The sequence below is a fragment of the Pan troglodytes genome, chromosome 2, assembly GCF_028858775.2.
Source record: "Pan troglodytes isolate AG18354 chromosome 2, NHGRI_mPanTro3-v2.0_pri, whole genome shotgun sequence".
Lineage (NCBI taxonomy): Eukaryota > Metazoa > Chordata > Mammalia > Primates > Hominidae > Pan > Pan troglodytes.
The window spans coordinates 154,075,848-154,099,830 of record NC_086015.1 but is presented as its reverse complement, the minus strand read 5'-3'; the positions used below and the strand labels follow the sequence as shown (position 1 = coordinate 154,099,830).

Here is a 23,983-nt window from a genome sequence, read left to right as displayed (position 1 = left end):
TCCATGTAAATGCATGTTTTCATTATAATCATATGTAGAAATATATTTATAATGTAAAGTTTAACCTTAAATGATAATAGACTATTTAAAATTACTTTGTAACAAATCTAAAAATCTGATATGGGCTGGGTGCAGTGGCTCACACCTGTAATCCCAGCTGTTTGGGAGGCTGAGGCAGGTGGATCACCTGAAATCAGGAGTTCAAGATCAGCCTGGCCAACATGGTGAAACCCTGTCTCCTCTAAAAATACAAAAATTAGCTGGGTATGGTGGCGCACACCTGTAATCCTAGCTACTCGGGAGGCTAAGGTAGGAGAATTGCTTGAACCCAGGGGGTGGAAGTTGCAGTGAGATGAGGGCAGGCCACTGCACTCCAGCCTGGGAGACAGAGCAAGACTGCACCCCACCCCCCACCAAAAAAAAACTACTATGAAGCAGGGACATGGTGAAGGCAAGATGGAGGAAGCCATACATCCCCAGTCACCAGTCCACAGGTCTCCACAAAGATGCTAGGCATTGCAGAATCCAGCCCAGCCACAGCACCAGCCACGGCTGCAGGGAGGAGTGGCACAAATATAGCATGGTGTCCCTTCGCAAAGCTCTGGGGGATACCAGGAGGGAAAAGCCTGCAGAGAAGAATAGATAACATTAATTTCCAAGAGTTCTTCACCTCGTCATTCATTCTCCTCATTTCAGGGAGGGGCCCGAAGCATTCAGATGGCTGTGCAAGGATCCATCATCAAATACTTGTTGTTTACCAGGAAAGGAAAAGACTGTAACCTTGGCAAGTAAGAGGACTGTGAGAAGTACTTGAATTACCCATTTCACTAGAATCTTGATATGCTAAATAATCATAACTGAAAAATTCAGGTTGTCTCAGAAAGGAAATCTACCTCCTAAGACAGAAATGGCCCTGTCTGTCCCAGAGAGGCTGGATTCTGCCACTGGGAAGGGCTCTGCTGGAGTCATTCTGAATGTTCATTTGCAGGGATAAAGTTGACAGGTTTTATGCTCTACTGCAGACCACTCTGTCAGGTAGAATTAAGCACCAGGTCTCAGGTGGGCCTACTTGTCCATATTTGATGGAAAGCTCTAACCTAATAATTAGGGAGGAACAAAGGGGTGATATAAAAACCCCATAAATGATCAATCCTCCATTTTTTTTTTTTTTTTTTTTTTTTGCAACAAAGTCTCACTCTTGTCCCCAAGGCTGGAGTGCAATGGCATGATGTCGGCTCACTGCAACCTCCGCCTCCCAGGTTCAAGTGATTCTCCTGCCTCGGCCTCCTGAGTAGCTGGGATTACACCCGGCTAATTTTTTGTATTTTTTTTTTTTTTTTTAGTAGAGATAGGGTTTCACCATGTTGGCCAGGCTGGTCTCGAACTCCTGACCTCAGGTGATTCGCCTGCCTCGGCCTCCCAAAGTGCTGAGATCATAGGCGTGAGCCACTGCACCCGGCCAATCCTCCTATTTAACCAGGCTGATAAGGTATGATGTTTGGTTTTTGCCTATTTTTAAAGATCAGCTCAAGTTTATTCAAATTACTTTATTCCTAGAAGTTAACAAACCCCTATCATGTGCAAAGCCCTGTGCTAAATATTAGAGGAAATATAAATACTTCTGCCCTCAGGCAGGTAAAGTTATTACCCCCAAAGAGGAACTAAATGTATAATATATTCTAAGATTGTGAACTGCCAGTTTCCCTAGAAGCAGAGCCCATGATGTGGATTCTTGACACAAGTGATTTATTAAGGGAGTGCCCTCAGGAGAAAACCATAAGGGAGTGAGGGAAGCAGGACAGGGAAGGAGAAGCTGAGGAAGACTGTGGCTTCCAGCAGTGTCAGTCTGATGCCATGGGAGCTCGGGTGCATGGATTGCACTGCGGAGCCTGCCCCATCTTCAGATGAGGGAGCAGGGCTTCTGTACCTCTTGCTCCAATGAGGCACTGGCTGTGGGCCATCCTTAGGGAGGAGGCATAACTCCCGGTGACTTCTGGGCAAGGTGGCTTCAATCCTTCAGAGAAAGTAGAAAAATGGGAGCCACAGTATCCAAAGTAGCTGGAGGATGAGTCCATCTCCTAAGTAAAATGGATCACAGGGAATTCAAATGGAACACATACATTTGCCACATAAAGGTAAGGCACTTAGCACAGCACTGTACTTGGCCTATGGCAAATATTAAACAAATGTGAACAAGTAACTACGTCTGTAGACACGCTGCACGAAGCCTTCCTGAGCCCCCCAGTCACAAGGTGTCTCTATTTCCCGTGTTTTCTCATAGCACTCTGTTATTCTCATTCTATCTTGCCATCTGGTTTTGGAGTATTAGGCTCCTTGACTTTTTTTTTTTTTTTTGAGATGGAGTCTCACTCTGTCACCCAGGCTGGAGTACAATGGCATGATCTCGGCTCACTGCAACCTCTGACTCCCGGGTTCAAACCATTCTCCTGCCTCAGCCTCCCAAGTAGCTGGGACTACAGGCGCCTGCCACCATGCCCAGCTAATTTTTGTATTTTAAGTAGAGAAGGGGTTTCGCCATGTTGGCCAGGCTGGTCTTGAACTCCTGACCTCAAGTTATCCACCTGCCTCAGCCTCCTAAAGTACTGGGATTACAGGCATGAGCCACGGTGCCTGACCTTTTGTTACTCATTTCTGTATCACCACAGAGCTAGACGGATTGTATAAATCATTGCTGAGTTAATTAATAAATCTTTATCGCATGTTTCTTTATAAAGACTATAGTTCTCAATGTTAAATGTTTAGGAAATAAGCAGAGTAAAGGTCTCCCACTGTGTAAAGACTGGCTCCCACTTCTTGGGAAGGCTAGACAGACCCTGAGTGTATTCAATGCAGTATAAAAGTCAAGGGCAGGAACTTTGGAGCCAGGTGAGCTGGGTGTAAATCGCTGCTCTCTGACTTTGAAGGTCAATGACCAGGAGCAAATTACTTCACATCTCTGTGGCTAGGTGATGTTCATTCCAATGGTTTCCTACTCCTGCCTTCTGCATTATAGCTTATGTGAAATAAGCAAGAAGGAGCAGGAGCAAGCCTTGGCTGCGGTGCTTGCTGGCATCCTGTGGGCTGCAGGAGCAGCTCAGAAGGCCACCATCTGTCTTGTCACTGAGGACATTTACGTTGCGTCGACTCCGGACTACTCTGTGGACAATTTCACTGAGCGAGTAAGTGCAGTTCTCCCTGTCCTGGCAGATGAAAGGCCAGTGAAGCCTGAGCATGTAATAGACTTACCATGTGTATGCAGGTGGGGCCCCATCCATGCTCCTGATGTGACCGGAGGTGCCTTCCAAAGAGGCGGGTACCAAGGGCTGTAAGTGATCCAAGCTGACACAACAAAGAGTCCTGTTTTAAATTCCTGCTATGGAATTCACCAGGACCAAGAATATCTCCCATCTGAAATAATCATAAATGATATTTCCATATCCACTGTCTGAAAGACAGCTAAATTTCACCTATTAGGAAAAAATCTCTTTCTAGTTTTAATGCTCAAGATATTACATGATTTTAAACTGAGGAATGTAGAAGTGATGCTGGTAGCTACCCAGTTTCACTGTGTATGTTTTGCATGGCCTTGCATAAGATAATATGTCAGTTTTTAGTGATGTGATTATGCAATGAAACAAAAAACCCACTTGTGGTAATAACAGTGAGTTGACATCTCTTAGATGTAACTTTCATCTTCCTTTTCATTTTTATCTTCTGTTCCTGATTTATAGCTCCAGCTGTTTGAATTTTTAGAGAAAGAAGCCGCTGAGAAATTCATCTACGATCACTTACTATGTGTAAGTGTTTAAGTGTTGAGATAATTCCTTTATGTTGACTGATCTTACAGGGATCTTCTTCCTTTTACAAAGTCTATTTCTAATGATGCCTGTTAAGAAAACCAGGTCATTTTGAGGGCTAAGAAAGGGCAGAATGAGAGAACAAAAAAGATCTGCCTCTTCCTCCTCACAACCTAGAAAGAGGCCAGATCACACACAGACCCACTCACAAATGCATCTTTTTCTTTGGTTAATCAAGACCAGAGAATAATCCTTTAGAGAGTATATACCAGTATTTCTTTTGTGGCAAGCAATCCTGTCTCATCTAATGAATAAAAAACAAAATGGTGAAAAAATAAAATAAAATAAGGTTCTTGTCTAAGCTGCCAAAATGACCATTCACATTGACTCCAAGTAATTGGCTTCTTGAAAAGGTCCTGTTTCACCTGTCTATCAGCACCTTCCGCACAATGCCCTCCACTGCAGTGATTCTTCCCTACCCCCAGGGTGGAAAGGGGACAAAGAAGGGTGCAGTGATGGTAGAAAATGGAAGACATTTTTAAGACTCTTCTGTGTAGAAAGAAATAAAAGCTGATTTTCCGAAAAATCAGAAACCTACAATGTGAAAGCAGAGGGAAATTAGCAGGATAACCATGAAGTGATACAACTGTTCATTGCATGGAGCAGGGAAATGTGATCTCATTTCTGTTGAATGAGTTAACAAGGTCTGTTGTTAACTTGTGTGATAGGCAGAGGACTAGTCCCCCTAAAGAAGTCCAAACTCTATACCCGGAACTTGTAAATATATTACATTATATGGCAAAGGGATATTAAGGTTGTTAGTCAGCTGACTTTAAAATAGAGGAAGGATCCTGGATGACCCAGGTGGGCCCGGTGGAATCACAAGGGTCATTAATATGGAAGAGGAAGCAAAAGAGGAAGTCAGAGAGAAGTGATAGGAGAAGAGTGCCCCCTGCCCTTGCGGGCTTGGATCCGCTTCAATGATGGAAAAGAAGAGCCATGAACCAAGGAATGTGGGCAGGGCCTTTAGAAACTGGTAAGGACTAGGAAACAGATTCTTCTCTCGCGTTGCTAGAAGGAAAGCTGCCCTGCTGACATCTTGATTTTAGCTCATTAAAACCCACTTCAGACTTCTGACTTCTAGAACTGTAAGATCATAAATCTGTAGTGTTTAAGCTATTAAATTTATGGTAATTTGTTACAGCAGCAATATGAGCCTAGTAAAACCTGTATGATAGATTTTAAGTACCTGACGTGAAATGTTGAGCTAGAAGCCTGCTTAGGGATTCTTTGTTGTGGGCAAGAGACATTGAATGGGATTACACAGATATAGAGGATCCATTTAAGAAATGACCCTTTCAGCAAAAACAGGCAAACCCCTCCCCTCCCTGTCTTCCATCTCAACTCAAATCTGGGAGAGTCTGATGCCATAGGAAGAACTCCCTCCACCCACGCATATCTGCAAGAAATTCTTAAACGTAGCCACGGTTGAGATCAGAGGATCAGAGCTGAAGCTATACACAGGCTTCCCCAGTCAAAGACTAAGGATTGAGCTGGAATAATCAAGGCCCTACACAGAAGTGGACTCTGCAACACAGGTGGGCTTGGCATGAGAGCTAAACGTTACCTTAGCCACACTAGGGAAGGGCTGGTGCCATTTCCTGAGTGAGGGGAGCTTGATGGTGTATATATATTCCTCTCAAGGACCTCACTGAGACGGGGTTGCACATTGTGATCAGCACCCCGTCCAGAACTTTACCAATTCCCCATCAACTATCAAAATGCATCAATCCTGTGTCTCATTCCATTTGGCAGAGATCTCAAGATGGAGGTCTGAGGGCTACATGTGAGCAGCAGATCTTTTGTTATGGGTTGAACTGTGTCCCTCCAAAATGATATGTTGAAGTTCTGACCCCCTCCCCTGGTACCTGTGAATATGGATCTTATTGAAAATAAAGTCTTTTAGATGTAATCAAGTTGAGATGAGGCCATACTCAGTTAGGTTGGGCCCTAATCCAGTGGCTGGTATCTTTACAAGAGAAGGAAAAATTTGAACACATGGAAGAACACCATGTGATAATGGAAGCTGGGACCAGAGTGATGCTTCTCCAAGCCAAGGAATGCCAGCAACCACCAGAAACCAGGAATATGCAAGGAAGGATTCTCCCCGAGGGCCTTCAGAGAGAGCATGGTCCTACTCTTTTGTTTTTTGAGATGGAGTCTTGCTCCGGCGCCCAGGCTGGAGTACAGTGGTGCGATCTTGGCTCACTGCAACCTCCGCCTCCCGGGTTCATGCCATTCTCCTGCCTCAGCCTCCGAGTAGCTGGGACTACAGGCGCTCGCCACCACGCCTGGCTAATTTTTTGTATTTTTAGTAGAGACGGGGTTTCACCATGTTAGCCAGGATGGTCTCGATCTCCTGACCTCATGATCCGCCCGCCTCAGCCTCCCAAAGTGCTGGGATTACAGGCGTGAGCCACCACGCCTGGCCATGGCCCTACTCTTACACTTTGATTTCAGACTTCTAGCTTCCCAAACTGTGAGAGAATACATTCCTATTGTTTTAACCCTTCGATTTTCTGTAATCTTTTATGGCAACCCCAGGAAACAAACACACCTGTCATATGAGATCTGCAGCATTAGCCTACAGTGTTGCTTTTTACAAATTTGAATCAGTGAATGTCAGAAGTATTCAGGAAATTCCACATAAAAACCTAGATTTTTGGCTTTTATCAAAAAATCAGAAAATCTGGCTACACAGGGCCTATATTCTTGAATGTCCTCAATTAGCTGACATAAGAGGCAGCTACCCTCATTAGACAAGTTTTGATAGACTGAATGATGTCCACATCCTAATCCCAGAAACATATTAATACAGTAGTCCCTCTTTATTCTTGGTTTTGCTTTCTGCTGGTTCCATTACCCTGGTCAACTATGGTCCAAAAATATTAAATAGAAAATTCCAGAAATAAGCAATTCATACATTTTAAATTGCATGCTATTCTGAGCAGTGTGATGGAATATCTCACCATCTCACTCCATCCCACCAGGGATGTGAATAATCCCTTTGTCCAGTGGATCCACACTGTAGATGCTCCATACCCATTAGTCACTCAGTAGCCTTCTCTGTTATCAGACAGTCACGTTGTGGTACTGCAATGCCTGTGTTCCAGTAACCCTTATTTTACTTAATAATGACACCCAAACACAAGAATAGTGCTCCCGGTATAGTGCTATAAATGTTCTACACTATTATTATTGTTGTTAATCTATTACTGTGCCTAATGTAAAACTTTTTCATAGGTATGTATATATAGGAAGAAACATCATATATACAGGATTTGGTACTATCTGTAGTTTCAGGCATCCACTGGATAATGGAACTTATCACCCATGGATAAGGGAGACTACTGTATGTTACCTAACTGACTGAAGGGATTTGCAGATGATCAAGTTAAAGATCTTGAGAGGGGGTGGGGGACACTATCCTGGATTATCCAGATGGGCTCAATTAATCAAAAGGGTCTTTATAAGGGAAAGGGGGAGGCAGGAGAGTCAGAGAAATGTGACCAGGGAAGCAGAGGGAGGAGGGTTATGTGATGTGGGGCCACTAGCCAAGGAATGAGGGTGGCTTCTAGAAGCTGGAAAAGGAAAGGAAACAGAATTACCCCAAAAGCTTCCAGAAGGAACACTGGTTTGTGAGCACTTTGATTTTAGCGCAGTGAGACCCATATTGGACTTTTAACCTCCAGAACGGTGAGATAATAAATTTGTGTTGTTTTAAGCCACCAAGCCTATGGCACTTTGTTACAGCAGCAATAGGAAACCTATATATAAAAGCATCTGTTTGCATCAGGCCCCACCCCTCCCCAATTCTCTCACTCATTTCAGTACCTATCTGGCTCCTATGGCACTGGAATTTATTCTGCTACCTGAGGGCCCTGGCCCCTGTCAGGTCACACATAGCAAAATGGATACATTAATCCGTAAAGGGAAAAGCATATGCATTTTAGCAAAAGTCTCCCTAAAGAAGACTTTGAAGATGTTTTAACTCTGCACCTAGAAAGCCAGCCAGGGAAGCTATTCTACTTGTCAGCAAGTAGAGTGTTAACATCAAGCTAAATAAAGCCAACTGATGAGAAGCCCTGAATGTTTATTAGGTAGTTTAGATTTGATCCTAGAGATTGCAAGGCACCTTCAGAAAATTCTAAGCAGAAAAGAAACCTGTCCAAGAAAAGACAGGGGAGAAGTGCATTAGAGAGGGACACATATTAATTTTGCTGTGGATCTAGCATATTCCAAGAACCAAGGAAGGTTCAAATAATTAATTACTTCATTTAACTTTTGCAATAAACCTGGAGAAAGGTTCTTTTTATCCTTGATTGTGGATTGGATTGAAACTCAAAGAAGTTAGTAAGTAGGAGTTAGAAAGCAGTAGAACCGAGGTGTATAACTCCAAAGCGAGTTCTACAAAGCCTGTCTGCTCTCCCTCAGTTTAATGGGGCAATGAGGAAGGACATGAGGAGAGAAGAGGCTGGATAAGGAGAGGGCAGCCAAGGGCAGCAAAGAGCAGCAGTGAAGTGGGCTACAAAGGACATACTACACCTTGGCCAAGGTTTGAAGAGAATCACATGGTAGAAGTGCAGGACAAAAAGATAAGGTGAGGGCCAAGAGAATGACAGCACCATTAACAGGCATGAAGCAGGGAAAGAGAACAAATTTTAGAGTAGGAAGATTTACGGAGGCAGAGGAGCTCATTCCTTTCAGCAGCCAGGGGGAAAAAATTCTCTCAGCCTGTAAATCCTTGAATTCATACCCACAGATACACGTGTCTGTGTTGCTTTTAGACCAACATGCTGTTCTTTTCTTTTCTTTTCCAAACAGTTCAGAGGGGAAGGAAGCCATGGTGTCATCCTGTTTCTGTACAGCCTGATCTTTTCCAGAACATTTGAAAGGTAAATTCTACAGATGTTTACACAGGTATTTTCTATAGGATTGGGATCACATAAACAATGTACTCTTGTGTTGAAAAATCTCCATATTGGAATCATGAATGCAATGTTTTTTTCTAGTAGATTCTCTTTTGTTGACACGTCCTTTCCTACAGTTGGTTTGGCCATCTTAATGGGCAAGTGGATGTCGTCAGTCAAGTTTGAATCTGTTCTAACAGTACCCTAGTAGGTTCCTCCTTCTTGTGGCTGTAAATATTGGTGGACAACACCAAAGCTTGTTTGTACAAGTTTCATAAATAAATACATTTTATTATTTAGATCCATGATAAGGTATATCCTCAAATATGTATTTTGTCTCTATGATATGCAAAGCTCTGTTCTTGGCACAGTGGAAAGTACAAAGAAGAGAAGATATGGCCCTGTCCTCCTGCAGCGTCCAGGCTGGGAAAGACAAGGGGTGTACACAGAGATGCTGGGCAAGTCCCGGGAGGTACCTGATGTGCCAAATGAGATGTAAAGAGAATGAGTCTCAGTGGGCTCCAGAGGAGGAAGGGGCCTCTGCTGACAGGGTGGTCAGGGAAGGCTTCAGGAAAGAAATGGACTTTCTTCTGAACCTTGAAAGAAAGGTAAACTTTGGAGAGTCAGAAATAGAGGTCTCTCAGGAGGGAAGAATTACAAGCCCTGCAGCAGTGGTCCTGAAGCTTGTCTTTTATATACCGCCATCACATTTTTATGCTGTATGTTATCATTCACTTAACATTAAAAATAAAATCAATACACATTTAAATATCAACCTCTTCCTAAATGTTAATGTCCTTTAAGTCATGTACCATGCTAAAGATAAACGTATTAAAATAAATACAACATTATTAAAATTCTAAAATGTTCAAGTCTATCATACCACCCTTTGAGAAGCATTATCCTGAGTTGTATCTGATGCCATGACGGTACTCACCATGCTTGACCCAAGTCTTTAAGTCTCATTCACAGAAGGACATAAGCTCCAGTTCCATGAATAGATTTGTTCAAGAACACATACAGTTCACATACTAGTATGCAGCAATTCCCCCTAAGTGACAGCAGGAGCCACATTCCACCTTGACCTTATATTGTCAAGGGTGAGACCATGGCCCCTGACATAACAGTGGAAGCTGCCCTTCTGCAGCCAAGAAATGGGCTCAGCCAAGAAATGGCCACAATGGTGTTTTCTATTTGGACAATCTGTTGAGATCTACCTTGAACCAGCACTCTCTGGTGTGGTCATGTGTCACCACCCTGAGCCAAGTGTATTCCTTGTCACATAGAACAAAGAGCTTCTCTACTGAGTCCAGCATCCACCCAGAGCACACACACAGGGATTCTAACATTTGAGACATCTGCACCTTCTCCCTTACCACTTATTACTCACTTTCCCCAACTGCATCCACCTCAGCAACCCCAGACCTAGAGGCTTTCCCTGTGAGAGATGGAAAAGTGCAAGTGAGAAACAGTGACTAGGAGAGCCCGTGTTACTGCTGCTTTGTGTTTTGGGGGAAGAGAAGCTGCAGGCTCCTGGTGCACTGTCTCTGACTGGATGCTGATGGCTTCTCCCATTCTGCAGGCTTCAAATGGACCTAGATGTCACCACCACTCAGCTGTTAAAACCAAATGCTGGAGGCTTCCTGTGCAGGCAGGTGAGCCGGAAGACTCTGCCTTTCTATTGTAGAATCTGAATTAGTTGAATGCCACCTGCAGAGTTTGAAAAAGAAAAAAAGAAAAACAACCTGAATTTTGGATTGTTTTCTAATTAAATATGTTCTCTCCTTAAGTAAAGAGCCATCCGGTTATCTTTGAAAGAGTATGAAGACACTACCCTGGGTTGCATCAAAATCTACCGTCTAATTTTCGTAACAGTCCTCCCTAGTTTACCCCCGAGAGCCCTTCATCTCTGAGATCCTAGCAACAGTAGAAAATATCTTGACAAGACCCACCAGGAATCCCTAATAACTGAAAAAAAGTGCTATAAAAACATCTTAGCTTCATGCTTCTTAAATCACAACCATGGAAAACAACGTTTAAAAGAACTGTAAAAGGAGGAAGGGCAGTAAGATCAGAGTGGGGTACAGAGGGAGTTATGGGGTAAGGTTTAAGAAAAAAAGCTAATAAATGATTGTTTTAACTCTACCAAATATTTAGGACATATTTTTCCTGAAATATGTATCATGTGATTTCATTCTTTTCACTAAAAATAATTTTTAATGATTTTTAAGAGAAAAAATTAAGTTATTGTTTCATTGCTATCTAAAATATAAGTATCTGTAAAATATGCTCTCTAGGCAGTTCTGAACATGATTTTAACTGGAAGAGCAAGTCCCAATGTCTTCAATGGCTGTGAGGAAGGAAAGTCTCAGGAAACACTACATGGAGTCCTGACCCGCAGTGATGTTGGCTATTTGCAGTGGGGTAAGGATGCCTCAGAAGATGACAGACTCTCACAGGCGAGTGTGTTCCAGTCCTCAACCACACAACCAGAATGTCAATATTTTAACAGTTTAAAAGTCTGTCTATTTAGGCAATTCAAACCCGAGCCTACTTTCTCCCTTACTGTCTGCCTGTGTACCTCCCTCCTGCCACACACAGACATTCAGGGAAATTTCCACAGATGGAAATATCCCAGTCTACTTGCTTCATATTTTATTTTACATATTTTTATGTATATAAAAATAGGTAATAAAAGCAATACATACATTTTTAAAGCAATATTTGAAATATAGATATCCCTGTTTAATGAGGTTGACAAATATATATATATATATATACACATATACACACACACAAAGGAAAAGTCCTCTGTCATCCCCATGCGGCTACACACCCCTTCACAGAAATAAATACTGTTAGCAGTTGATGGGTGTCCTCCCAATCCTTCATTTATGCAAATGAATGCACACAGCCTACATATTGCTCAAAGCTTAAAAAAAACCACTGGAAAAAAAAGGGGGCCCCTACGTTTGAAACTCCTGTCAAAAAGCTTTCCAGCTCAGGGGATTTATAACTTCTGACAACCAGAAAGTAAAATGTCCTGTTGAAAAGCACAACCAGGGAATTAAGTAAGATGTGATTCTGCGAAAACAAACAGAAGAAGAGTGACAAAGCAAATATACCCATCCCAAACCACAAATCAAAGCTGCTTCTGTGATATTTCACAAAAATTTCATCCTAAAACCCAGGGAAGATGAGGCAGACTCTGTAACAATACTTTTCTGGAATGGCCTTGAAACCAGTTCGGATGTCATTCAATTTGATGGAGGATATAAACCCCCACAAGCCTCCCAACCACCTCTCCCAAATGCCAGCAGCAAACAAGGCCTCGCTGCTCAGCATCTGTCCTGTCCTCCAGCCCTCCTGGTTCCCACTCAAAACGCCTTTCATGTATATAGGGCTTCATCTGTCCCTCTACTATTGTCTCCAGCTACTATGTTATCATGAAACCAGCATCTTGCAACACATACATATGTCTGATGCCATCAAAAAATTAGTGTCTGACTATAGCAGAATTGGCATATTTTGTGTACAAGTGTGCTTTAAAAGTTTGCGTGTTATTCCTTGAGTTTGTATTCTTTGTTCATCATAGAAAAATGCGAAGTGATAGACAAGGTAAAAGTAAAAAAGTAAAACAAATTTCATTACCCAGGGGTCAATCTTTTCAGGAACATTTTTCAGAAATACTCTTTCTTTCTCATATCAATGTGTCTTTTTTTTTTTTTTTTTAACAGAGACAGGGGTCTCACTGTGTTGCCCAGGCTGGTCTTGAACTCCTGGGTTCAAGCAATTCTCCTGCCTCAGCCACCCAAGGTGGTGGGATTACAGGTGTGTGAGGCACTGTGCCCAGCCATATCAATATGTCTTATTCTACTCTTCTGAAACCTGCTTTTCTTGTTTAACACAAATATCTCATTTAATGTCAAATATGAGTATATAACCTTCTATTTATTTATTTTTGAGACAGAGTTCGCTGTGTCACCCAGGCTGGAGTGCAGTGGTGCCATCTCAGCTCACTGCAACCTCCGCCTCCTGGGTTCAAGCGATTCTCCTGCCTCAGCCTCACGAGTAGCTGGGATTACAGATGTACACCACCATGGCTAGCTAATTTTTGTATTTTTAGTAGAGATAGGATTTTCGCCATTTTGGCCAGGCTGGTCTCAAACTCCTGATCTCAATTTATCCACCCACCTCGGCCTCCCAAAGTGCTGGGATTACAGGCGTGAGCCACTGCCTGGCCTCTCATTATATTTAGAGGCTGCAAAGAGTTCTATTGTGTGGTTGTGAAAGACTATACTTTGAATACAGCCTGGACAGAGAATTGTTTATCGTTATAAAGCTCCTAATCACTTTTTCCAGATAATTTGGGAATTCATCTTAAAATTTGACTCATATAATGAAGAGTAAAACTAAGCCAGAAATAGAGGATTTATAGATTACATTTTACATATTTTTCTTTTCTTTCAACCACGTGTGGTCACTTGGTGTCCATGGTCTAACATTCTATAGCTATAAGAACCCAGTAATACGCCAAGACTTGGTTTGAAAATGGGGTGATATACTGGAAACAAGTTCTAGTGGTGACGACACAAAAATGCAATAATGATTTTAGTATTTTGTCTGTTATTACAAAAGCTCTTTCATAAGATTATTTCACTGGATCCTCGCTATAAACTAGAAAGACTTAAAACAGCGTTTCTCATATTTCAGTCATCTGAGTAGGTAATTCAGAAGCTTTTTCATGTCTCTGTGCTACCACTACTATTATTTGCTTAATGTTTTTCTTTCAAACAACTCACTTAAAATGTGGTTCTAACCTTTTCTGCAGCAGAAATAAATGCCATGGGCTTGATGTGCTGATTTTTTTTCCTAATACAAATTTAATAAACATTTGTTTTTTGTGCCATCCACTTCTTCTCCTACACAAGTCTGCTTGTGTAGAAGTCTCCTTGTAACATCCACTTTTTCTCCTACACAAGTCTGCTTGTGTAGAAGTCTCCTTGTACCATCCACTTTCATGCCACATGCCACCAATGGGCGCGTGTGCGCATCCACACACACACACACACACACACACACACAGATGGGAACCTGGCATAAAGGTGAGGAAGTTCCTGTAGCATGTGCAAAATAACCCTGGCCTGGAAATCGGCAGGCTTGGCTGGAGGCCTTACCATGCCACTCACAGGTGTGTGACTTGTACCAGTTTTACCCTCTCTGAGCCTGTTTCCTCACTTACAACACAGGTGCATTCATTCCACATGTACCTGCCCTGCAACCTGATCAGATTAAGGATTGACGTGAAGAGCAGAGGAAATCATGGATGTTGAAGCTCATTGGAAGGCCAGAATATTCTATAGACATATAAGACTTTCTAATAGAAGATAACAGGGCATAATGTTATAGTGCTTTATTCAGCTATGTTCGTTCAGCACAGCTAAATGCTAACTGAATACTAATTGGGAGGCTCTGTGTCCAGATCCAAAGATGAGCCATACTTGACCATACATACACTGATTTCTACAGGAAGGATACAGGCAATAAATGCTAGAGAGCAGTGATGTCAACCCTGGCTGCACATTGAAGTCACCTGGAGATCTTTTACAACTATCAATGCCCAGGTCGTCCCCCTGAACAGAGTTAGCTTTATAAGCATGTGTAGTCAAACAGGACCCCACACTTGGAAGGCCCTATACTTTGTTTAATGCTCTAGTGTCTGGTATCACTGTCTTGAAATTGTTAATGTTTGAACGAGGGCCCCCACGTTTTCATTTTGCACTGGGCCCCACAAATTACGTAGCCAACACTACCCAAAGACTGCTTCATTTGGTCTGGGAAGCATCTGGGCAACTGAAGTTTTTAAAGCCCATAGATGATTCTAAAGTGCAACCAGGATTAGAAACCTCTGTTCCAAAGCAGGACTTCTCAACCTCTGCAGCACTGAAATTTTGAAGTGCTTAATTGTTTGCTGTGGAGGGCTGTCCTGTCCACTGCAGGCTATTGAGCAGCATTCCTGGCCTCTGCTCACTAGATGCCAGCAGCACTGGCCCCAGTGTGGCAATAAAAATGTCTCCAGACATTTCAAAATGCTCCCCTGGGGAGCAAAATTGACCCTAGTTGAGAACCTCTGCTTTAGAGGAAGGAGAAAAAAAATCTCTTTAGGCTTAGCTGATTAAATCCATGGTGTGCAGAATTGGCCAACGAGCTATTTCAACTGAACTTACAAGAAAGAGTATATCTTCTTACAATCAGTATTAGAAAGGTTGACAGCTTTCGGTTCCTTTTTAACAGTTGCAAGGCTTTGGAAACAAGTTGCAGGCTTTATCTTAAGTTAAAATTAAACAGCTGTTTGTGAAATAGCTACTAAGTTGTTGTGAGAAAAGGGACTATATCAGAGAATATGCCACCACAGAAACAGAGTCAAGAATTCACAGGAATCCAGCACTGCTGTTTTTTCTGGATCACATTTCTTTCTACACAAGTCTGCTCAGACCAATAGAACTGCTAAATCATGCTCTAAAGAAAATTACCTGCAAAGCCTAAAATATCCACCAATGATAAAGTGGATTTTTACTGGGACCTTAAAGTCATTCAAGAGGCCACAGCACAAGGTAAAAAAATAAGAGCTTTCCTGCTGGGAAGAGGGCAAAACATACCAGACCACAGGACCATCACCCAAATGCCTGCTCACAAACTGGAAGTGGGGCAAAGGATGGAAACTGCCCAGGCTAGCTTTAAAATCTACACAGAAATTAGATCTATAATGCTTCCATCTTTTTGAAAAGTGACTAATGTGGCTTTTCATTCTTCTTTCTTGGACTCAGTGTTCTCTCCCCAGAGAGATACCTATGAATTCTGCCCTCAGTGAAAATTGCCTGAAATTGTACACTAATGGCTTGAAACCCTGAGGATGTTTATTATGTTGTCTCTGTCATGCACTTGAAGTTTGGTTTTAAAAAAAGGTATTAAAGAGCAAATACAGGCTGGCAGTTAGTTTTCTTACTTGAACCCCTGGCATGTATGAATATGTTAGAAACATACGTATCAAGATGATTTTACCTGAAGGTGCTTTTTCATATCAGCTCATTATACAGGAAATATGTATGAAGTATATTTATAGTCAAGTTTATTTATACTTATATGCTTAAGTATATTTATATTCAAGTATATATGAAGCTTATTTATTCATTGTGCTAATAACCTTGTGCATATAGCACCTATTGTGTGCCTGGCCCTTTCTGGGTCATTTCATTTATTTATTGAATCCCCACCTCCACTCCAAGTTGTAATCAGTATTACTTTAAGCCCAAGGTCTATTGCTTGGTCATTCATTTTAGAGATAAGAAAGGTATGGGGACTTACCCAAAGCTAGCAGCTAGGCAAGTGTCAGAGCCAGGGATATGAACCGAGTTCTATCTACATTCAATGATCACATTCTGTCCACTGGACCATGCTGCCTGCCATTATCATCTTTGATTATTTTCTGAGAAAGTGATAAATATAGAAATGCCAGTTCTTAGAATTATACTCTATCATCAGTACTTTTATCATCTATTATATCTATATATAGATATATGGTCTATAATATCTGTTATAGGTATACTCGTGTTGGTAACATTTAAATGGTAGCAAATCACAGCATGACAGTTATGCTCAACAAGCTGAAACTCTATCCACTGACTTCTAGGTTAGAGTGGTGTGAGCTTGTGTTGATGGTGAACTGCCTCCACTTTACCTCCTGGTTTGGCAAATCACACTTGTCAGGTGTATGGAAATCCTTAGCCCTAGGAGACCAAGCTCAGTGGTGCTTAGAGACATGCTAACCAGAAGACCATTTGACTGTATTATCCCCAGAAGTCTAATATTTCACAACATCCTAGCATAGAACTGAAACATAGTGCAGAACAGAAGTTTACTCAAGAAAGAACATGATGTGCTTCTGGGACAGTGCTCTAAGTATGACCGGACTGAAGACCCCTGCAGCCACTACCTTTCCTTTCTGATTCTGTATGAGACCCGTGAAAATGCCAACTAGGTATACAAGTGCCTTGTGGATATTTAGTAGCTCCTGCCTATGGTAGGTGCAACAAATCTGAAGGTTATTTTTATGTACTGATGATAAAAACCTAATATAAGAAAGATTTCTTAGTTCAGAAGAAAACCAACGTGCTGCCTGACAGGTAGATTCTGCTGTCAAGGTGAAACCCATCCTGTAATGCTGCCTCCGTCTTCTCTAAGTAAATCTCTTATTACTCTGCCATAAAATTGCAGAGATTGCAAAAACATGTGCCTTTCAGTCCCAATGTCACAGCCCAGTGGGTGAGACTTTAAAAAAAAAGATGGTATTCTCATTAGATGACATGACAAGCCCCCCAGAGCCCACCAGACTCATGGTTCCTGCAGAAAACAGCCAGCTACCCATAAGATGAGGCACTATTTTGAAGCCTCCCTGTCACTTTTCTATTTGAAGGTACAGATTTGAGTGTGAGGTTCCAATACCTAAGTGAGAACATAAAGCAGTTTGAGTCTAACACCATCTGGAAAGCCTTGGGAGGTTCACATTATCTTCACACCTGCCACTGAGAAGAAAAATCCACTCTGATTTTTCAGGGACTGAAGCCATTTAGGTCTTGCCAGAATTACTCCTACGGCAGCCCTGGCAGCACACATCACTATCCCAGTCATACCTTCTTCCCCCTTTACGTTTTCCCTTTAGAGAGTCTGATAGGAAGAAATCCAACCATAGAAGTACCCAATGAAGCAGTACCCACTGCACCCTGCCACTAAGTCACTGAGGTAGCGCCCTGCAAACATGAACTAATTTGTCTTTACAACATACCTGCAAACTCAGTGAGAAAAGTTACATCAAGTCTGTATTCCAGGTGGCAGAGATGAGAGCCAGGCCATTAACAGTTATGCACAGGAATTGTCACCAGGAATCAGTGAAGAAAGCACAACGTTTCAAACACCTTTCTCCTGTTCAGATTACCAGCCTGGGGCCTTGGGACTTGCAATATCATGCTTATTATGCAAAGGCATGTTCTAAGCGCCATTGTTCTAGACAGCATAAAAAAAAGAATTACATGGACTCAATTCTTGCACTCTGATGTGTAGAATTTGTCCATCTTCCTTGCTGTCCTTGTAATTTTACATTGGCTTAAATGATATATGTTATGAAAAGCTTGATTGTTGCATGTGATGCTGAAAATACTGAGCTGATTACACAATGAGTGAACTTAAGGAGAAAGGTATTTTATTTATAGCACCACTGTATCACAATTTAATTTCCTTTTTACCATGGCAACATGAAGCAACATGCACAAATTCAGCATTGATGGAATCTCACCAATAAAACATATTTAGAATCCTGCTTTTGGGGAGTAGCTGGTAAACTGTTTTTATCCAAAAGCAATACAAATGCTTAAAACAAAAAATGCCAGTCAAACTGCTTATACAGTGTGCCAAGAAGAAAGGGGGATGTAATCTCTGGCTGGATTCAGTTGGAAGATGCTTTGTTTTGTTTTTTGCAGGACTCACTTTAAACCAGATGTGTTCTCAACTGTAATCTTAAGGCTCGCCTCTTAATACTCAAAGTGCAGCAACAGTCATGCATGACATTTCCCGTTTCATCAGAATCTCTCAGGGCAAGCAAGGTTCTGCTTGCTCACTGTGAGAGCTCTGTAAGGCCACTTTTGGGGGGTTGAAGGTGGTTGCATTTTGACTACTTCATTTTCTTCCTACTAGAACAAAATCTTGAGTAGCTTTGAGCTCAGGAAAGAAAACTGTTGTATTGCTGCATAAAGCAACAATAGTGTGTCAGTCAGCACCTGGCAGAGTATGTTTATCTGAGTGCCAAGTGAATTTCACCTACATTACAAATATTCTGTGAAACAATATCATATATGTGTATATTCTATTACACCTACCCAGACTAATTTACAGGGAATATCATTAGATTAAAACTGACCAGAATGTCCATTTGAAGTTCCAATGGAATTACCTTTTACTACAAACAGCTCTCAATCTCCTAGTTTTATTCAAGTTTTTCAACCTTGATAATTCCATGACTTCCTGTATAACATATTTTGATTACATATCATCTTAATACAGAAGGGTGCCATAGCAAGAAGGCCTAAGAAAGAAAGTGCTTATTTTATAACTAATGAATAGTTAAAAAGTTACTTGGAAATTGGTGGTGGATATCTGGAACTAAAACATATGCTACTGCTTCAATGGTACATCTTCACTGCTTTATTTCTGATGTAACCAGTGGGCAGACTGGCCCTGTGTTTGATATGTGAAATGCTCACAATATATTCAGCCCAGAGGAGATAACTCCAACAAATCCTGTACCCACTATGCAGATGAGTAAATCCTGCACCCATTATGAACATGTCCTGATTGGGGTGCTAGGTTTCCACTTTTTGTAAACTACCAGCTGAGGTCATTTCTTTTCAGCATAGCAATATAATTTTTCTGTGGTAGCTAAAAGTGAAACACTTACAGACAAAAGCATCTCTGATTCACCCACTCACCCACAGCTGAAGAATTTAAACTCAAGGAAACAAAGAGATTTGAATAGAGTTATTGAGAAATCAAAATGTCAAGTTATTAGCCTTTAATACTTGGGTTGATAAAGCACGTGATAATTTTTCAAAGCTGGATTTCCACAAAACAGAATTTGTTCCTGAACAAACAGTACAACTCTGAGGACTGAGAAGAAAAGAAATAGAATGGCAACATTGGTCTCTTCAGTTACAGGAAGAAAGGCCAAGCTAAGGGGCCCAGGAATTCTCCTTGGCGTCACATGGAAATCATGGGTTTGTCCATGTAGATATATGTGTATATGTTTATCTCTTTAAGTTGAAATAAATTTAACAAATTTTTAAAAACAGTTTCAATAAATTTTGATGGAAAGCTTTTAAAAATATGTGCTTCCCTGCCTGTGTAAACAAACTGATGGCTATCACTGATAGAAACGCACTAGAAGTTTGCAGGACCACTGCCCTTTTACTACATCCCCTTCCCCGCTCCTACCCCCCAGTGCTGGTTTTTGCAAATCTCATTCACTAGCTATAAGAATTCAAGGCCAGGCCAGGTACAGTAATTCCAATAGTTGGGAGGCCAAGGCAGGTAGATTGCTTGTGTTCAGGAGTTTGAGACCAGCCTGGGCAACATGGCAAGATGCTGTCTCTACAAAAAATACAAAAATTAGTCGGGCATGATGGTGTCCACCTGTAGTCCCAGCTAATCCAGGGGCTGAGGTGGGAGGATCACTTGAGCCCAGGGAGTCAAGGCTGCAGTGAGCCGAGATCACACCACTGCATTATAGCCTGGATGACAGAGCAAGATCCTGTCTTAAAAAAAAAAAAAAATCAAGGCTAAATTGATTGACAGGTACTTAGAAAAAAACAGATAACAAGCTGCTGTCTAGGAACATCTTCACAAAAGATCATGTTAACCTGTAGATATATGTGTATATGTGTGATGTGTGTATGTGTTTCCCTCATTTTCCAGAAGCTATTTTATATATCTTAAATATCATTTTTTCTATATTCTAAATAGTTGATGTTGCCAGAAGTCTTACCACCACCTGCTGAATGAATTATTGCCTTATCTTGGGAATGGGAGCAGATATGCTAGTCAGTGACAAACACAGAATTAGAGTTCTCTTATTCTACCACTACATTCCTATTTTAGTTTATATATTTATTCTTTACCTCACCTCAAAGCCAAACTGAAGTTGTTTTGCCTCCTCTGTGAGGCCACCAAAAAAATTTTAATATAATCCATTAAGATAAAAATGGCAGCACCACTGTACCAGATCATTCATAAATGCAAATTTATTCATGACGAAGCCTTGATTTCAAATCTTGCTCTATGTACAGTGTCCTGCACGCGACAAGTACAACAAGAAACCTCAGAGCTGCTTTTTGCGCGATCATGTATCGGCATGTGTCACAATGTGGCAAAATCTATATATTTATCTGCATTCCCCTTCCCCCTTCCAGGTGGGCAGCATGCTGAAGACTCCCAAATTACCTATTTGGCTGTGCAACATCAATGGAAATTACAGCATCCTTTTTTGCACAAACAGGGAGCTCTTATCAGACTGGAAAATGGAACGTCTCTTTGATCTGTACTTTTACAGTGGCCAACCCTCACAGAAAAAGCTTGTGCATCTTACAATAGGTGAGCATTTCAGACTCCAAGTGTTGTGGACTTTAATGTGCTCAAAGAGATGCGGCTGCCAATGTTTAACAACTGTGTGGATATTCATGCTAGCTCTGCAGGAAAATGCTTAGGCTCAGTTTCTGAAATGAAACCCACACATGAATCCCATGGCCCTAAACCCAAGTATTGCAATGTGGGAATTCGAAATCTGCTTTACCTAGGAGCAGGGGGGTTAGAAATAGCACAGAGGAACCAATAACTTTCAGGTAAGAGAAAAACAAAAGGTATGGAGCCAAATTTCCAAAAACCATTCTCCGGGGCCTTTGATTTTGGAGCATGAGGTAGCTAATACCTGAGGAAATAATTGGGAAAACCCAGGGAAGAATTGGCTGATGCTATCTCACAACCAAACATCAGATGATCATCCAGTGACATAAGTAACCAAACTGATAGTAAATTTCTGTTCAAATGAGCACAAAATGCATTTTTGAGGGCCTACTCTGTGCCAGGCATGGGGCTAGACACTGGGAAAACAATGGTGAATACGGCACAGGTCTGCAAGGCGGCTCCTCTGTAGTCACACAGACTGGTTTCTTTTATTCCAAAAAGTTCCACAAACATTTAGGGAGGTTCAAATCCAACAGGAGAAGCAGACAACCGAACAGATCATTTCGGTCATAAACTCCTGAGGGAAAAAGACCAACCTTAAAATATCTTTAAACACTGACCCCCGGACGAGGTATTAACACTGGACAAACTGGGAGTTTGTATCCGTAGCCTTAGCTGTATTTATGGAGCATGACTGTGTCTGACTTTGCACCACAAGCCTGGCGTTAAGTAATCTTCCATTATTACATGTGGAAAAGCACCTAGTGACTATTTTATTTGTGCAGCTCCTAATTCTTTTTCTTTAATTATGAGAAATACATATTAACCCACTTAATTTAGTATAACATTGACAATATGTTCCTTAAAATATATTGTTGTTTCTACCTCAACTTCCTTCTTTGCGTAAAGCAACATTTTTCATGAGCTCACAAGAATCATTCGTTTTCTGTTCTGGGCATTGTGTTGAAAACCTCACAGGCATTAACCCGTAGCATTCCCAATAGTCACATGAGGTAAGTACTAGGATTTCTATTTTTATGAAGTGGAAACTATGGTGTCCAACAAGTAGTTACTAATTGAATAAATGAAGTTTAGCTATAGATGCTAAGTACCTTCTTAAGTGTCATCTGGCTAATATGAGATAAACTCAAGCCCCAAACCCAGTTCTTGCCTACCCCACTAGAATGCCTTGCCCTCCATCCAAAAATGCAAATGTATTCTGAGAAGCATGGAGAAGTGGGGTCGGTTGGTTGGTTGTTTGGAGATGGAGTCTCACTCTGTCGCCCAGGCTGGAGTGCAGTGGCGTGATCCTGGCTTACTGCAAATTCCACCTCCCGGGTTCAAGTGATCCTTGTGCTTCAGCCTCCTGCTGGGATTACAGGTGCACACCACCACACACAGCTAATTTTTTGTATTTTTAGTAGAGACAGGGTTTCACCATGCTGGCCAGGCTGGTCTCAAACTCCTGACCTCAGATGATCCACCTGCCTCAGCCCCCCAAAGTACTGGGACCATAGGCGTGAGCCACCATGCCTGGCCTCTTTTTTTTTTCCTGACAATATTTAGTAACCTATACCTGGTTCTAGGTGTCACATCATGGTACGGGAAGGTGTATTACATAGCTTATCAACAGTTATGCACAACAACCCAGGTTACCACTGACTCATTCTGTATGGGGCATTTCAACACACATACTACGTCCTAATATGCACAACAACCCAGGCTACCACTGACTCATTCTGTATGGGGCATTTCAACACACTACCTGCTTGAATCCCCATCTGCTTAACCAGTTGTAGGAGCACAATTTGCCAAGCCTGACTCCTGCCCACCCACCCTTCTGTCCTTCTTTAGTGGTTTCCTCTGGAATGGTGTTCATAGGCTTGGGTCTAAATGCTGGCTATTCCTTCTTCAGATACTCACTCCCATCACTGGGAAAGAGACCAACAGGAAGAGAAACATGGACCAAGACGACGGTTTTCACCAGTGGAGATGGCAATCAGAACCAAGTGGAGCGAGGCCACCATCAACTGGAATGGGACCGTTCCCTTCTTCTAAAGGGAAACTAGGCTGTGCAATGAAGTCTGAAGTGTCAGAACTGCTGGGATGCAAAAGCCTAATGTGGGGGAGACCATTCGTTTCCATATTTCTCATTCACAAGCCCCACCTATATATATATATATATATATATATATATATATATACCATTAGCAGTTTTTTCATTTTTTAAGTCTCTGGTAAATCCCTAGCTGTCAGCATTGTAGGAGAAACGCAGGCCCCCACACCAGGGCCTGCATGGTACCTCCTCCGTAGTCACATAGACTGGTTTCTTTCTTTTATTCAAAAGAGAAAATGAAGCCTCTCTCTTGCATGTTTTTCCAAAGTTGTCTTTTCTTGGTATAACTCTCCACAAGGATTATGGAAGCAGGCTGCTAGCTTTCATTTGGGGATGAAGTCATTGGTAATGCATCATCGGATTTTTAGTTATGGCAAGAACTCAAGCCTTCTCAAGGACTTCCTGGTATGGACAGCATTCCTTTCCAAGGATACAGTTCATATGCCCACATTAGCAAGTTCTTGTCATTAAAATAGTAAATGGGCTTCTTGGGGTTTGAAGCAGGGGCTATTCCTGGTAGGCTGACAGCTATAGCAGTTGACATGTGGGTTTCAGTGGCCACAAGGAGACATTCTTTTTATTAGCAGTATGTTTGTTTCTTTTCTTCAACGCTGGATATAAATACACAAACAGACAAACTGAGAAAAATTCTGATTTCTACATAAAATTATATATAAAAATAAAATCTCTTGTGTCATTATTCAAAGGGGAAAACAATTCTTTTTGGAATATACTCTTTCCCTGTCCTGTTAAATGCCTATGTTCTTTCTGAAGAGATACACAGAGTAAACACATATTCCTTCTAAAAGAAGTAC

General features: G+C 41.6%; 1 protein-coding gene across 1 annotated transcript in view; it reads left to right on the top strand.

The window, feature by feature from the left end:
• Positions 1–23,205, top strand: part of MINDY4B (MINDY family member 4B) — a 34,522-nt gene extending 11,317 nt beyond the window's left edge. Inside the window, exons 5-12 of the mRNA XM_024355751.2 lie at positions 697–788; positions 3,014–3,179; positions 3,732–3,797; positions 8,682–8,752; positions 10,350–10,422; positions 11,065–11,226; positions 20,782–20,962; positions 22,968–23,205. Of these exons, the coding sequence (XP_024211519.2) occupies positions 697–788; positions 3,014–3,179; positions 3,732–3,797; positions 8,682–8,752; positions 10,350–10,422; positions 11,065–11,226; positions 20,782–20,962; positions 22,968–23,110 (954 nt within the window). The 3' untranslated portion in view covers positions 23,111–23,205. The remainder of the gene's footprint in view (positions 1–696; positions 789–3,013; positions 3,180–3,731; positions 3,798–8,681; positions 8,753–10,349; positions 10,423–11,064; positions 11,227–20,781; positions 20,963–22,967) is intronic.
• The last annotated feature ends 778 nt before the right edge of the window (positions 23,206–23,983 follow it).